The sequence below is a fragment of the Tamandua tetradactyla genome, chromosome 23 (assembly GCF_023851605.1).
Source record: "Tamandua tetradactyla isolate mTamTet1 chromosome 23, mTamTet1.pri, whole genome shotgun sequence".
Classification (NCBI taxonomy): Eukaryota; Metazoa; Chordata; class Mammalia; order Pilosa; family Myrmecophagidae; genus Tamandua; species Tamandua tetradactyla.
In genome coordinates this window covers 12,303,125-12,319,215 of record NC_135349.1, presented here as the reverse complement: position 1 = coordinate 12,319,215, position 16,091 = coordinate 12,303,125, and the positions used below count along the sequence as shown (strand labels likewise).

At 52.4% G+C, this 16,091-nt stretch overlaps 1 protein-coding gene across 1 annotated transcript; it reads right to left on the bottom strand.

Moving 5' to 3' along the window:
* Positions 1-1,289: 1,289 nt before the first annotated feature.
* NCF1 (neutrophil cytosolic factor 1) lies at positions 1,290-14,096 on the bottom strand. Its single transcript, XM_077140282.1, has 10 exons — positions 13,929-14,096; positions 9,017-9,097; positions 8,599-8,674; positions 8,271-8,436; positions 7,027-7,082; positions 5,846-5,968; positions 4,582-4,689; positions 3,675-3,792; positions 2,397-2,504; positions 1,290-2,040 (listed from the first exon to the last, which is right to left on the bottom strand). The coding sequence occupies exons 1-10, from the start codon at positions 13,998-14,000 to the stop codon at positions 1,290-1,292; spliced, it is 1,659 nt and encodes a 552-aa protein (XP_076996397.1). The 5' UTR covers positions 14,001-14,096.
* Positions 14,097-16,091: the final 1,995 nt, after the last annotated feature.

Here is a 16,091-nt window from a genome sequence, read left to right as displayed (position 1 = left end):
AATTCCCAAGGCCGCCAGATTCCTTCTTTACCCTGGAATGTGCACTGGGATCAGCTGGGTGACTGAGCTGAGACCCTGTGGGAAAGGACTGCCGGGGAGGGGTTCAGCAGTCATTCTGATGGGGAAGGGCCCAGCCCAGGAGCCAGGCTGGATTTGGTGAGTCCTCATCCACTCCCAAGGGTGGGGCGTCTGCTGCGTCTGTCCCAAGGCCCTCACCTCCTATCCCTGGGTGGGCAGAAGGAACAGGCCACTCTTCCAACACAGTCCCCGGGGACCTTCAGGGCGCCCTGGGAGCTGGGCCCCTCGGCCTGGCAGGCCTCTGTGCACCCACCATTCCTCTTTCAAGCACCCTTCAGCTGTGGCACCCACCATGAGGACTGACCCAAAGATCACAAGCTCCAGGCACACCCACCCCGAACCCTCCCCTGGGCTTGCTGTGGGTGCAGCACACCTGCTGGGACAGCTGCCTCGACAGCCACACCCACCGTGTTAATACGCCACGGTGGGGCCAGCACAAGGCCACTGAAAGGGAACCAGAAATAGAGGCAAAACCTTGGGGAAATGATTGAGACTTAAGCTTGACATAAAACAAAACTAAAAATTATGAAAATAAATGTTCTCTTATACTGTATTTAATAAAAAGGTTATAATTGCAACTGAACAAGCAAAGGAGGTGGGGTGGTTCGTGGTTAAATTTTCCACAGCTTTGTGTGACAATTCTTGGACTTTAACAGCAAATAAGGGCTTGCAACATGCAAAAATAGTTAAGGGCTCCAAGCAGTTTCCTTATGGCCTCTCTCAATCCTTTGAGGGTCAAATTCCTGACACAGGTGTCCCCCTCATTTTCTCTCTAAGGGACTGGCATTGCCCATCCTCATCTCAAGAAACCACTTGCCACAACCACCCCTAGCCTTCAAGGGAAGCAGCGTCTTTTGCAAGATTTGCAGCCCCGCTTTGCAGTGCTGTCTTTGCATTTGGAGAAAAACCCACCAGCAAAGATTTTGAAGGCCGTGGGCCAGCAGCAAATGCTGGCTAAGTGATGAGGATCTGCCCTCTGGTACACCCTTCTAATTGGGGCAGGGTCTCGGTGAATAATCGGAGCCCCACCCCCACCCACCAAAATAATTAGAAAAATTTTGTCTCAGCTCCAACTTAGTAAGGCGCGCACACAAGCCCAGGCACCCGCCCTGCTCTCGCTGGGAGACAGGGCCGGCCACCCCGCGGCGTCCACCCCTCTTCTGGACCCTTCTGCAGTTTTGGTCCAAACCAACGGCCAGAGCTCCTCTCTGCTACACGCGGCCTTGTGCAAACCTCTTCTTGGCCAAAGCTACCTGCTCTGGCCCGGACCTCGGCTTTTGCCATTTTCCCCCAGCAGAACTCAAAGCCCCAAGTCTTAGTTCTAGACACACCCCCACCCCACCCCCGACGACAGAGCCCAGCTCGCCCCGCGTCTCTGCGGAGCCTCTGACCACAAAGCCACATTTATTGAGAATGGCGGGCAGCCGGGCGGGGCAGGGGGCTTCGGGACACCGGGAAACAATCACAGTGTATATACAGGGGGGCTCCCGGGGGCCAGGAGCGGGGATGGGGGCGGGAGGGGAGGCGGGGCCAGGGCGCCCTCCGAGGGGCGGCGTCCCCGGCTCACACAGCGGTCGCCAGCTTCCGCTTGGTGCTCTCGCTGCAGCGGTGCAGGATGAGGTCGGCGCTGGGCCGGGGCGGCACGGCCGGCTGCGGCTTCGCGCGCTGATTCTGCGGCTGCTCCCCTGCGGACCCCCGGCGCAGACCCGTGAGAGGCCACGCCCCCAGACGCCCCGCCCCCCCGGGCCGGGCCACGCCCACCAGCGCCCCCACCCCCACCCCGGGACGCCCCGCCCCGCCCCCGGCCGGCACCCACCGAGCGGGCTCCCCGCGCCCTGCGGCCCGGGCCGCGCCAGGCGCCGGCGCTGCTGCAGGAAGCGGACGCTGTTGCGGCGGTAGGTGTCCTGGCTGAGGCGCTTCCGCGACCGCTGGTGGATGCTGTGCGCGTTGCGGATGGACGACCTGGGCCGGGCGGGACGGGACGGGGGCGTCGGTCGGACCCCGCGCCTCAGACCCCCGCGACCCGGATGGCCACCCCCGGGCTCCGCACACTGGCCCGAGAGGGTGGGGAGCGCCCCTCGGGGAGGCCCCCGCCCCACCCCCGCCGACCATCCGCACCGACCCGTTGGCGCCTTCAGCCCCGCCACTCCCGGCCTAGCCCACGCGGGGAGCCGGCCCCACACCAGCCGTGGGGCACGGGAGGGCACGTCCAGCCGCTTGACCCCGGGCCAAGTCCCGGGCAGGGGCCGACGGGGCAGACCCGTGGCCCGCCCCACTGCCGCCCGGTCCAGGCCCGCCCCACCCCCAGCCTCGCTCACCTCCGGGGCGGCGCCCCTCGGCTCTTAATCTGGCGCTGGGCCTGGGCCGGGTCCTGGCCCGACTTCTGCAGGTACATGGACGGGAAGTAGCCTGTGATGTCCTCTTTCCTGCAGCCGAGACGGTTCTTGACACCCGGGCAGCCGCTGGGGGCTTAGGGCGTCCGCCCAGGTCGGGGTGCTGGGCTCCCTCCAGACAGCCACGAGCTACAGACAACCGGCCTGGGCAACACCAGACCCTGCTCTCCTGGGCCTCAGTTTCCTCGTATGTGCTGCACAGCCCCTCCCAGCTCGGACGTCCTCACCTTCCTTTCAAAGTGGGGGCTATAAACTCTCTGCAATATTTTGTCTTTGTTTCTTTCTTTCTTTCTTTTATAATCAATCATTGACTTCTGTGTCCTAGGAAACCTTTGCCTACACCACGTCTCCAAGTTCTTCTCCTATGCTTTCTTCTAAACCTTACTTAGGTTTAGGTTTATGCTTTGTAAAACCTGTGATCTTGCCCAAATAAATGTTTGCATCTGGTGTGAAGGTTTTTCTATATAGATATCCAGTTGTTTCCTTACCAATCACTGAAAACATTTTTCTTTCCATCCTCAATATTATATTTGAGAGCTTATTTTAAAAAGATTTGCTGACTACAAATTCCACATGGTAAAACTCCTAATTCTTCTTGGCTGGTTGGTGAAGCACAAGAATATTCTCAGGGGTGCATGACGGAGTTACCGGGCATGGGCCTAAGAAGTTGAGAGACTGCATCAAAGTCTGCCCACCCTAAGCCACGCTGCGTGGATGGGTGGCGTGGTCACAGACTTGGATAAGTTTCCTGGGGGCAGGGACCAGGCTGGACACGTGGGCAAGGGCCTCGCTGACTCCAGGCCAATGGCTTAGCAAGCCCTGGGATTCTATTTTCCCTCAGAATAGGAAAAAAAAATGCAGCCTTCCTAAATTCATTTAGAGAAATAAGCAGACAGGTACTGCAAAAAAAAGTTTTCAAAGGAAAAATGGCAGTAGGGTCTGTTCTACCAGTTATCGAATATAATCATTAATATAACAATCAACTGTTACTGGAGCAGGAATGATAAAGATGGGCAGGACAAGGACACGGAACCCTATGTGACAGGCACGGTGGGGTTGTCACTCACCAGCTACTGAGAAGGAAACTGAGCCCAGAGAGGGTCAGTGGCTTGCCAAGAATTGCACAGCCAGGTCAGCACAGAGCCCGGCGGGGCCCTGGTCCTAGCAGGGGTGGCGCAGCAGGTGGGGGAGGTGCTCTCCTACCTGATGACCCACCAGCCATCCAGGAGCTTATGAATGACCTCGATGGTTTCCCCCACACTCAGGGATACCTCGTCCTCCTCCACGGCAGAGTAAGCGTTGATGGCAACGTAGGCCTCGCCTGGTGCAGGGGGGTGGGGGGATGAGGGTCTGCCCCACACGGGGCTCTCCCCCTCTCTTCTCCTCCCTGGACCCACCGGAACCCATGGCCCACCCTCCTCCACTCCGCCCCCCTCCTCCCTGCCTGCTCCTTCCTGGCCTCCTCCCCCTGCCCCCTCCTCAGGGTCAGCAGGGACCACCAGCTCCCATAACTCCAGAGGCCTGGCCAGGCACCTAAATACAAGGAGTGGCTAAGCATAAGGCAGGTGGGTGGAGGGCGCACGGCCGCCCCACGAGGCACTGGGAACTGCTCAGCTCGGGCCAACTGTTGGTACATGGCACTGGCATCTTTCCAGTTTTTAAAGCAAAGCCCTAAATCCACATACAATTGTGACATTGCTCAATTTTACAATATGGCCAACCAATTATAAATAGATTTTGTTCAAAATCCACTTGGGCCTCATCCAGCCTGTGGAGACTGTCAGTTTCCCCCTCTAGTCAGCGATGACGCATCTCCTCCTCCAGGCAGCCCTCCTTCCTACCCTTCAGGCCAGCTCAACATCCTGGCCACGTGTCCCAGGCTGACCTCCCACTCCGCCCCCCCGCTCTGTTCCACCTCCTGTTCCCTGTCCCGAGCAAGGGTGCTACCACCCAGCCAGGCCCCCAAAAGCCCAAAAGCTGGAGACCATGCGGCCTCAGCCCACACTCATGTTGCACCCCAAAGCAGTCAGTTCTGGCTTCTCAGTATCCCTGGGCTCCTCTTGCCCCTTCTGCCCACACCCCTATGTCCTTGGGGGGATGGGGAGGGCACCTGCATAGTTGGGGTCCGGGTCCTCCTCCTCATCGGGGGTGTCCAGGGGTTCCAGGTAGGATGCGGGGACCCAGCCACGCTTTGCCTTCATTTGGCAGAACCACCAGCCTGTGCCAGGTGTGCAGGAAAGTGAGTCAGGGACGGGGCCCAGCAGCGCCCCTAGGGGCCGGGGGTGGGGACACACACACACACACACACACAAGCATCAGAAGGTCACCTTGGCTGTGTATGCCGCACCCAACACTGAAATCACACACACCCATCATGCCGGTTTGAATCTGTGGTGGACCCCAGAAAAGCCATGTCCCTTAATCCTCATTCAGTACTGCTGGCTGGGAGCCTTTGATTGTTCCCATGGAGATGTGACTCATCTGATTGTGGGTGGCCACTGTTGATTAGATGGTTTCCATGGAGTTGTGGCTCCACCCATTCCAGGTGGGTCTTGATTAGTTTACCAGAATCCTTTAAAAGCGGAAACATTTTGGAGAGAGCCAGTCCTGTAGGTTGGAAGCTTGATTAGATTATCTCCATGGAGCTGTGACTCACCCGATTGTGGGTGTTAATCTTTGATTAGATGGAGTTGTGGCTCCACCCATTCCAGGTGGGTCTTAATTCGTTTACTGAAATCCCTGGAAAGTGGAAGCATTTTTGAAAAAGCTTGAGAACCATGAGAGAGCCAGAACCACGAGAGCCCGCGCAGCCAGAGACCTTTAGAGATGAAGGAAAACACCCCAGGGGGAGCTTCATGAAACGAGAAGCCTGGAGAGAAAGCTAGCAGATGTCCCCATGTTCACCATGTGCCTTTCCAGTTGCGAGAGAAACCCTGAACTTCATCAGCCTTTCTTGTGAAGTAACCTCTTGTTGGTGCCTAATTTGGACATTTTTATAGACTTGCTTTAATGGGGATATTTTCACGGCCTTAGAACTGTGAACTTGCAACTTAATAAATCCCTCCTTTTATAAGCCAGTGCATTCCTGATATATTGCTTTCCGGCAGCTAGCGAACTAGAACACCCATGCACAGAGTGACAGAGCTACAGCTCTGAGCCCATGTCACACACATCACAACGTGCACACCGGGACACAGGGCTGCCCGATGTTACACACTAAAATGCACAAGCAGCAGCCTGGAAAATGCACAGATAGTCACAGCCACCCCCGGCCACACGCAGAAAGGGGACCCTCAGTGTGGGGAGGACACGCCGAACCCCCTGGATGGCCCAAGGGGTCCCCAGCCCCAGGAGCAGCAGGGCAGGGGTCTCACCACTCTCGCTTTTCTCCACTACATCCACCACTTCGCCCGAGGCCAGGGCCATCTCTGAGCCGGAGCTCTTCTCGTAGTCGGCAATGGCGCGGTAGGTCTGCAGGATGATGGGACCTGTGATTTCTGGGGCAGAGGGAAGGTGGGGTGAGTGGGCGCTGCAGGACAGTGCCGCCTCCTTCTCCTCCTGCTTTTCCCTGGGGTCCCCTCTGCAGGCCACCAAACAGGCGAGGGCACCCCGACACACCACCCCAGCCCAGCCCCAGGCCCGTGGGAGTGGATGCACCCCATAAACTGTAAAGCCACAAAGACGAGCTCATCCTTTGAGCAGCTGGTACATGCCAAACACAAGTCACGTGCCTGGCAAACTTCTCTTTCTCCCTTATTGAGCTTAGCCCATGGCCTCGAGCAGCCTATCTCAGCTTTTATGTGCACGCAAAGCACCTGGGATCTTGCTAACATTTAGGTTCTCAGGTACAGCAGGTCTGGGGTGGGGACAGAGCTGGCATCTCCCACCACCACCATCACCCCACCCCACCCCACCCCCGCCTGGGGAGGCCGATGCTGCTGGTCCCTGGACCGTACTTTGTGGAGCGTGGGGCTAGGAGATTCCTCATGGCATCTCATGGTCCGGGCTCAAATCCTGGCTCTATCACTTAGTAGCTGTGTGACCCTCGGCAAGATTCTCAACTGAAATCAAGCCTCAGTTTGTCCAGCTATCAAATGGGCACAAATCGCATTGTGGTGTCTATTTTCCATAGAGTTATAGTGAGGGTTAAATGAATTAATACATGGAAAACATTTTATTTTAAATGCATCTGGCACGAAGTAAGGGCTCAATAAATGTCAGGTAGTATTATTAACCCAGCTATTGTATAATAAAGATCCGAGCTTGCCATGCTCCTGCATCGCTCTAAAGGCCACGTTTGTCCCCCGAATTCATTCATTCATTCATCCATAAACATCTCCCCAAAACCCCAACCCCACCTCCTCCCAAGCCAGGGGCTGGGCTGGGCTCTGGAGTTACACAGGAGCAGGAAGGAGGGGCCCCCAAAGACCCAAGTCCCTGCAACACCCGCTCCCATCTCCTGCCCTTTTCCCTGCACGCGCCATGCTGTGGGCCCCTCGTCCTGACCGTGATCCTCTCGGGGTGACAGTGAACCTGGCCTCACGCCCCCCCTCACCTGCCACGCTACCCTTGCCATTTTTGGGCATCAGATACGTCTCTGGCTTCTTCACCCTGAGGGAGAGAACAAATGCTCTGGGTTAGACTCTCAGTTTCCCACTGTGGAAGAGGAGGCTCAGGGTAGCCCAATGGAAGAGAGACTCAGGACAGACGTACAGGTGAACTTCCCAAGGGGAAGAGGGATGTGTGGCTGGAAGTGACAACAGAGCGAGACTGTAGTATCTGGGTGGCTTTAGGGAATGGTGGGGGGCTGTCTGCTCAGCCAACCTGAGCCTGGGGTGGGGGGGGTGGGGGGGGGAGCCCCCAGGCTCCGGCAGGCCCTAGAGGGTACATGCCATATGTTAAAGAGAGCAAAGGGAAAGCGGGTGCCCTAGGTCTGGGGAAGGCTGTCGTCAGCTGGGGGCGCTCTCCCACGCTCACGGCTCTTCGGGATCTGGCAGAGAGCAGGTCCCAGGGAGCTGATGCTCCCTCCTCGGAGCAGGGTGTGATTTCAAAGAACCATAAGCAACGGCCAGAGCAATATTGCCCAGACTGGCAGCCCACGCTGCCTGGGAGAGGGCCAGACTGCGTCTTAAGCCCCCCACCACCACCCCCCACCCCATGCTTCAGTGACCAGAGGACAGGGCAGGGACCTTCCCCTACAACTGCTCAGCAGCCCTGATTCCCTGGGATCAGGACTCCGCAGACGGGAGAGCCCCGGGGAAGGGGCAGGCAGAAAAACGAGGTGAGAGAGGGGAGTGAGAGGCAGGCTCAGCAATCCGCAGAGGCTGTCCACTCGCGCGTCCTCTCGGGCGCCCTGCACTTCACAGTTTGTAAGTGCTCTGCTCTGTGCTCATTGCTGTATCTGCTCCTCCTCACTGCCATGACACACGGAAACGCCGACTTTCAGAGAGCAGCAGCTACTGGCTGCAGACCCCACAGCCGGGTTGTGGTGGGATGGGGGTGAGAACTCAGGATTTCTGGCCCCCAACCCAGAGTGCTCCCCGCCTCCAGCACCCCGAGGCTTGGAGGGGGTCAAGATGGAGGCCTGGCTGGGAGGCTGGGTGCTTCCAGGGAACGCAGGTCAGACTTGGGGTCCAGCCTCCTTTACTTTCCTGCTGTGTGACTTTGGACAAGTCGCTTCCCCTCTCTGACCCCCAGTCTCCTCCTCTGAAGAGTAACAGCCCCAGCCAAGGGAGCGAGCTGGCTGACCACCCCCCTTCCCTCTCCTGCCTGGTGTGTGGTGGGGGGGAGGTGACTCACTGGCTGTCCGTGGGGAGCTTGAGGTCATCTGGACGCACTTTGAAGAAGCTGAGGAGGTGGGGGCAGCGGGAAATCTTGACGGGCAGACTCATGAGGGCGGCGCAGTACTCGGTGAGGGTGCCCTGGCGGGTCTCCGCGGTGCGCTGCCCATCAAACCACCTCGGGGCTGCGGGCCGGGGGGCACCAGGGGACCAGTGAGCACATTCGCCCAGGTCTGCTCCCAGAAGGGCAGGGGTGGGGAGGGGCTCCATGGAGGGTGCGTGAGGGGACCCTGCACAGGTGACCCGGCCAGGTGGCTCAGCCCCCACCCCCCCACCCCCCCGCTCACCTGGCAGGTGGGGGATGATCCTGTTTTCTGGGTTGATGTCTCCTGCCTCAATAGGAAACATTTCCTTTAAGGTTTTCTAGACAGAAAAGAAGATGTGAAGGGATTTTTTTTAGCACCACTCTGTCCCTCCTTTTCTAATGCTAGGGTTTCCTAATTAGGCCAGCGACCATCAGTTAAAGAAGCGAGCTCCCGGATGGAAACGGTGCTGGTGAGACTGCCCAGGCGGCTGGCCGCCGGGACACAGCAAGTGCAGCCCTAAACCATCAGAGCGCCCCCTGGACCGTGGCCTGGGGGGTTCTGCGTTCTGGGTCCCACCAGGGCCCCCCACCCCCCGACCCGCCCGCCTCCCATGGAGCTCGCAGATCTCTCAGCCCCTCCCTCTCCGTGCTCCCCACCCCCGCCCCGCTCGGGCTCTCACGTGAAACTCGTAGATCTCGGTGAATCGCCTGTAAACCACCTTCTCCGACAGGTCCTGCCACTTCACCAGGAACATGTACACCTGGGGTGGGGGTTGGGGGTGGGGGGGGTTGTTCAGCTCCCACAGGAGCTTTGTCCCACACCTGGGCCGCCCCCCTCCCCACTCCCTAGTGGTGGCCCGCCTCTTTGGGGGCAGCCTGGGCCATTGAAAGGGCAGGGGCTTCATGGTCCCAAGAGCTGCCACTGGGTGACCCAGAGCAAGGCGGGCTGTCTCTGAGCCTTAAATGCCTCACCTGGAAATGGGAGGTAAAAGGGGGACCTCTTAGAGTTGGTGTGACAGTTAGGGGAGGTGACATCTAGAAAGGGCTAAGTTCGAACAATAAAAAAACCCAGGAAGATGTGATTCATTCAGATACATTGTCCAGAACAGGCGAATCTAGAGGGACAGAAGGTAGAAGAGGGGCTGCGGGAGCAGGGTGGGGATAAGGAGCGCTTGCTAATAGGTATGGGCTTGTTTGGGGGGAGTGCTGGTTTGAAAGGATTTATGTACCCTAGAAAAGCCATGTTTTAATCCTAATCAATCTTGTGGGCGCAACCATTTCTTTTAATCTCTTTTCAATAATGTGGATTAGCATTAGGTTATCTCCACAGAGGTGGGGCCCACCCACTTGTGGGTATTAACCTTTCATTAGAGGGAGTTGTGACCCCCACCCATCCCAAGTGGGTCTTGATTACTTTACTGGAATCCTTTAAAAGAGGAAGCATTTTGGAAAAGGTTGGAGATTCCAAGAGAGCAGAGTCACGAGACAGAGTCCACCAGCCAGAGACCTTTGGAGATGAAGAAGGAAAATGACCCTGGGAGAGCTTAATGAAACAAGAAGCCTGACGAGAAAGCTAACAGATGTCACCATGTTCGCCATGTGCTTTTCCAGGTGAGAGAGAAACCCTGAACTTCATCGGCCTTTCTTGAGTGAAGGTAACCTCTTGTTGGTGCCTTAATTCGGACATTTTTATAGACTTGCTTTATTTGGGACATTTTCTTGACCTTAGAACTATAAACCAGCAACTTATTCAATTTCCCTTCTTAAAAGCCATTCCGTTTCTGGTATATTGCATTCTGGCAGCTAGCAAACTGGAGCACAGGGTGATGAAAATGTTTTAAAATTAGGTTGTGATGATGGTTGCACAACTCATGACTATACTAAATTGTACACTTTAAGTAGATGAATCATGTGGTATGTGAGTTACAGCTTAAGAAACTACTTTAAAAAACAAACATTAATTTCAGGTGGTTTTCTGGATAAATTTCAAATTATTCTAATGTGCATAGTTAAGAGCCATATCTTGAACCAGAGATCCACAAACTTTTTCAGCAAAGGGCCAGATAAAAAATATGTTAGACTTTGCCTGTTATGTGCTTTCTGTTCCAACACCCAACTCCGGTTGTAGCCCAGCCAAAGATACTATGTAAATAAAAGAAAATAAGGGAAAAGGCTAGTTAGGGAACCCCTAAAAAATAAAAGCTACCTGCCAGATATTAAAACAGGCCATAAAATCTCTGTAGTTAAAATAGCATTGTATTTGGTAACAGAGTTCAGCAGGAGTTAGAAACAGGGTAAGACAATGGGTAATTGAAGCTGAAGGGATACAGACTGTGCAACAGGACTAGATACAAAAACTCAAAAATGGACAGCACAATAATACCTAATTGTAAAGTAATCATGTTAAAACACTGAATGAAGCTGCATCTGAGCTATAGGTTTTTGTTTTGTTTTGTTTTGTTTTGTTTTGATTTTACTATTATTACTTTTATTTTTTCTCTATATTAACATTCTATATCTTTTTCGGTTATGTTGCTAGTTCTTCTAAACCAATGCAAATGTACTAAGAAATGATGATCATGCATCTATGTGATGATGTTAAGAATTAATGATTGCATGTGTAGAATGGTATGATCTCTAAATGTTGGGTTAATTTCTTTTTTTCCGTTAATTAAAAAAAAAAAAAAAAAGAGAAGGGATAATTGGAGATGAAGGGATACAGACTGTACAACGGGACTTGATATAAAAACTCAGAAATGGACAGCACAATACTACCCAATTGTAATGCAATTATGTTAAAACACTGAATGAAGCTGCATGTGAGGTATAGGTTTTTTGTTTTTGTTTTTTTTGTTTTTTTTTCTTTCTATTATTGTTTTAATTCTTATTCTGTTGTCTTTTTATTTCTTTTTCTAAATCGATGCAAATGTACTAAGAAATGATGAATATGCAACTATGTGATGTTATTAAGAATTACTGATTGTACATGTAGATTGGAATGATTTCTAATTGTTTTGTTAATTCTTTTTTTAATTAATAAAAAAAAATAGCATTGTATGTGGTGCATACATAAAAAGACCATTGAGATAGAAAAGAAAATCTAGAAATCAAGTACATACAGAAATTTAATTTACCATAAAAGTGGTATCTCAAATGACAGGAGTACAGGTGGATTTTTGAAAACTTGGTGTTTAGACAACTGGCTAGCCTCAGGGGAAATGATAAAATTGGATTCATATGTTACACCAAATACAAGAATAAATTCCAAGTGGATCAGAAATCTAAATGGAAAAATTAAGCCACACAGGTGCTAGAAGGAAACAAGGGTGAATTCCCCAATAACTTGGGGGTATAGAAAGGCTTTCTGACTATGACTCAAAATCCAAAGGCAGGAAATGACTGGTTATGCAAAAGCATAAAAGTTTTTTAGACTTTCACATTTAAAAGGACATAGAGGACCCCACAAATACTTCTTTATTCATTGTCCAAATCACTCTGGGATTTATTGAGGCATTGCATTAACCTGGAGAAACCAACCAAATCTCATGCCCTATTCAAGATTCCCTATACTTAGGGTGTTCAACTAAACTGACCATGCAAGTTAAATTAGGAAATGCACTACCTAAAATATAAATTTTGCCCCAAATAATCATTTCTCTCTTTAGTCTCACAGAAGTTGAAGTTTTAAGATTTGGACAATATAATCCTTTACCCAGTCTTCGGATATATCTTGGTTCTATCCAGCTCAGCTTCATTCATATCTCTACTTGATGTCTGATCACTTTTTCAACTTTTTGAACAGTTCCTGTGTGGGGTACTGCTGACTTGCATAGCTTCAGAGCTCTGACTCTGAGGCCTCAGGTGTCATATAAATACCCGAATTTTCTGGGAAAGACCAGGTTATATACAAACAGCTCAATGTCTCAGAATTTAGAATTAACAAATTATACCTCCTGAATATATGTGACTGCTGTAAGAGCTTACAATCTAGGACCCTTTACAATAAGCCCCAACCTGATAACCCATACTCTCGACTTTAGTTCACCGAGTTTTTATATTATAGTTAGTCCATATAATTGAGGCACAATAATATTTGTCAGTAGGTTTATTAACTGTGGTTTGGCTATAGTAAATTTGAAACAATTTTATGTCTTGTAGAATTGAACAATGCAGTAAATACATTGATATTGGAAGCCAGGGTTCTCACAGTGAGAGAAAAGAGCTGTAAATAATCCGTGGTGGGAGTTGCAGTTTTCCCTAGTTCTGTCTGCTGAAAGGAATGAGCAATGATATCCAACAGCAATGAGCACTACTAGTGGTCAGATTTTGGTTTCTAAATACCTTCCTTCTTTCCCTCCTTCGCTCTCTCTTTCTTTCTATCAATATGAAGGCATGGCTTCCTATTTTATTCAATGGAATATTTAATTGAATTTAATTGAAACAAATTAAAATCCTGCCACCTGATTGGATGCGGTGAGAAGAACATATCACCATTTCTGAGACACTCCTATCACAGCAGCATTACCTGAATCTAATGATGCAGCCTCAAGCAAACCCAAATTGAGAGTCATTTTACATACATGCCCTGCTCTCTGAAATGTCAAAGTTGAGAAAGACAAAGAAGAATGAGTAAGACTGTTCTAGATTAAAGAAGATGAACAAGACAAAACAATATGTGACCCTGGATTGCATCCTGGGCCTGAAAAAATTTGCTACCTCGGACAACTGGGACTGTTGGTGAGATCTGAATAAGGTCTGTAGGATTAGATCATGGTGTTGTATCAGTGGTAATTTCCTGATTTTGACACATCTGCAGCATGGTTATGCAAGAGAATGTCCCTGGTTTTAAGAAACGCACTGTAGTACATGGGGGTTAACAAACTTGAGTCATCACACTTACTTTCCAATGATTCAGAAAACATATTCAGAGAGAGAAAGAGAAAGCACATTTGGGTGGAGGATGCCAGCGTTATTGTACATTTTTTTAACACAATTTTTTGACATTTGAAATGATTCCAAAATAAAAAGTTAAAAAGGAGAGAAAAAGAAAGGGCTTGGCACATGGCAGGAACTTAATAAACGGAGTTCCACCTGGGCAATCCCTTCCTGGGGACCCTCTGTTGGGGTGACCAGATGTCTGTCTGGGCAGACATTCCCCCAGCTCCCTGGGGCAGGAGGAGACACATTTTTTAGCCCCGGTGAGGTGTTACCCTATGGGAGGGGATGGGTTTTAATGTAAGTGACCCTATGGAGGGTTAGGGGGACCATCTCCTGAGGGTGGGGGTGGCCAGGGAGGGCTCCCTGGAGGAGTGGGCCTGGAACTGAGCCCATTGGGCTGGGTATACCAGCCGAGATCTTTTTCAAAGGGTCCATATCCACTACAGCCCCAGAGTGGCAGACTGATGCCCAAAGATGGGTTTGTCCTTTGCACAAGATCCGGCCGCCTTAATCCTGGGAGTGCCAGTCCAGTGGGGTGGGGCTTCTGAGGGGGAGGGTACAGCCCCCCACCTGCGCCTCCATCCTCATGCGTGCGTGCCCGCCAAGGCCCCGGACCTGCGGCGGAGACCAGTGTGTGCCTCCAGGGCTACTCACATAGTGCTGGCTGGGGACGAAGCGCTTCTCGAAGCCCAGGAGGGCGAGGTGGCGAATGAAGGTGTCCTCCATGGCTGCGCTGCTGCGCCAACGCCGCTCCCAGCTGCTGCGGGCCAGGCCTATTTAATGCGCTGAAAAGAGGAAGTTGCTTCTGTTGCAGCAGGGCTGGGGGAGGGCAGACCCGGGCAAGGAGGGCCCAGGAAGGTTTAATTTATTCTTTCAGTTTCAGGGGATTCTTTAGGCTCCTGCGGTGTGGTGTGGCGTGGGCAGCTGCCTGCACACACGTGTGCAGGGATGTGGTTGCCCTTGGCCTGCAAAACCAGGACATGGGCTGCGGGGGCAGCTCACACCTGCCCTCCCGGCTCTGCTCTTCCTGGATATACCGAGTTGCCCCCACCTCGGGGCCTTTGCATTGGGTGTGGCCCCTGGTCCATGTCCAGCAGGTATCTGTAACCTGGTTTCCTATAGGCCCTGCCAATGTCACATAAAATAACAAAATTTCACGCTCCCACTTCCCAGTAGCTTTATTTTTCTTCCAAGCCCTTATCATGACTGACAGATGCATTTTTTATTTATTTATATATTTTTACAGCATATTTCCGGATTAGAATGTGACGACTGCCAGGACAGGGTCTCACCTGTTTCTCGGTCGGCACCCCCAGCCCCGTGGGTAGGCGCCAGGCCTGGGCTGACCCGATGCTCGCCTGGCTCCCTGGCAGCATGTGTGCAAGCGTCAAGTGCATGTGCACGTGTGTGAGAGTGCGGCGGAGCATGAGGGGCAGCCGGGACTGCGTGACACAGACCAGAGTTCAAATCCTGAACCCACCTTCTACAAACCATTCTCTGGAGCTGACCCAGTTTCCTTCTAAGCGAAGCGCCATCATCAGCTCTGCTCAGGAGGCCATTTGCAATGGAGAGGTAGGGGGAGGTGGGCGGGGGGAGCAGGGGGAAGCTGGGGGCAGGGGGGAGCTGCGTGCAGGGGACCTGGGGAGCCGCACTAGTCCTGCAGGGCTCGGGGTGGGCAGGTTAGACCAAAGGGCTTGGCGTCTTCTGGGCAAGGCAGGGCAGAAAATGGTGACATTCTGGGTTGTTCTGGCCCACACCGGCAGGATTTCATTTAAAGGCTGCAGGAGGTGCTGCTTCCCTGGGAGGCTGTAGCACTTGGCAAAGGCCCCAGGGCGAGTGGCCAGAGCCCCCGCCTCCCCTGCCTGCCTGCACCTGCTACCCTCACGGGGTTCAGGGGACGTGGGTAGGGACACTTGGTGGCCCAGATCCGCAGAGCCCAAGCCTGAGAGACAATGGCCAACATGGACAGCACTGAGAGGGCTTCTTCCGAGGGCCACGGAGACCCCGTCATGCTGGGGGCTGGTGGAGGGGGAGGAGACAGCTGTTTAGGTTTTTGGCAATACCCTGTCAAGTTCATGGCTGTTCCGGTTTTTCTCTTATCAAGTGGTAATGATGGACTACAAACAGTTCCGAGTTGTTTGTTGGCCTGTGAAAGCCCGTCTTTATTATGGACATTGGTTGAAAATGTTGATTTCACTGAACAGGCACTAGTTAATTAAATGTGATGATCTTCATTACATGAAAGGCACAGATTTTACTGGATTTCATTGCCTGGCAAGAGATATCAGATATTTGGAAAGTAAAGTGTGTTTTCCTTAGTAGGAATATGAGAAGGAAAACTTCCTCTTGATAGGAAAAGTGAATTTTTACATCATTTATTAAATATTTTGCCAATTTGTTAATTATTGCAATACATATCTGCTAAGGGATTACTGTCCCTAATATATAAAATGCTTGTGCAAAGTAATTAAAAACTAAAAATTAATGAAAAAAAAAGAAAAAAGAAAAAGTAAAAACCATAATCCCAAACCGCCCAAACCAGTCTGTGGGGTTGGAGCTGGGGTACAGGTGCCCCAGGGTTGAGCCGGGTGGGCAGTAGCTGGAAGGAGCCCAGGGGCAAGCCTTGCTGTTTCTTGATAAGGACACTGTTCCCCAGCACTGAGGTCTGCAGGGCCCCTTCCCGTGCGAGGCCCCACTCCAATGAAAGGTGTAAGGCACGTCACCGGTCTCGGCTCTGCCATGGCCCTCTCCCCCTCAAGGAACTCCGAGTCAGGCAGGAGGCGAGCCCTGGCGCACTCTGCGGAGCACCCAGCAGCC

Excerpts from the sequence above, each read along its gene's own strand:
- NCF1 (XM_077140282.1), bottom strand. The coding sequence starts at position 14,000 with ATGGAGGACACCTTCATTCGCCACCTCGCCCTCCTGGGCTTCGAGAAG. Across the intron at positions 9,098-13,928 it reads TCGTCCCCAGCCAGCACTAT|GTGTACATGTTCCTGGTGAA; the intron begins GTGAGTAGCCCT and ends CCCCCACCCCAG. Across the intron at positions 8,675-9,016 it reads CCGAGATCTACGAGTTTCAC|AAAACCTTAAAGGAAATGTT; the intron begins GTGAGAGCCCGA and ends TTTTCTGTCTAG.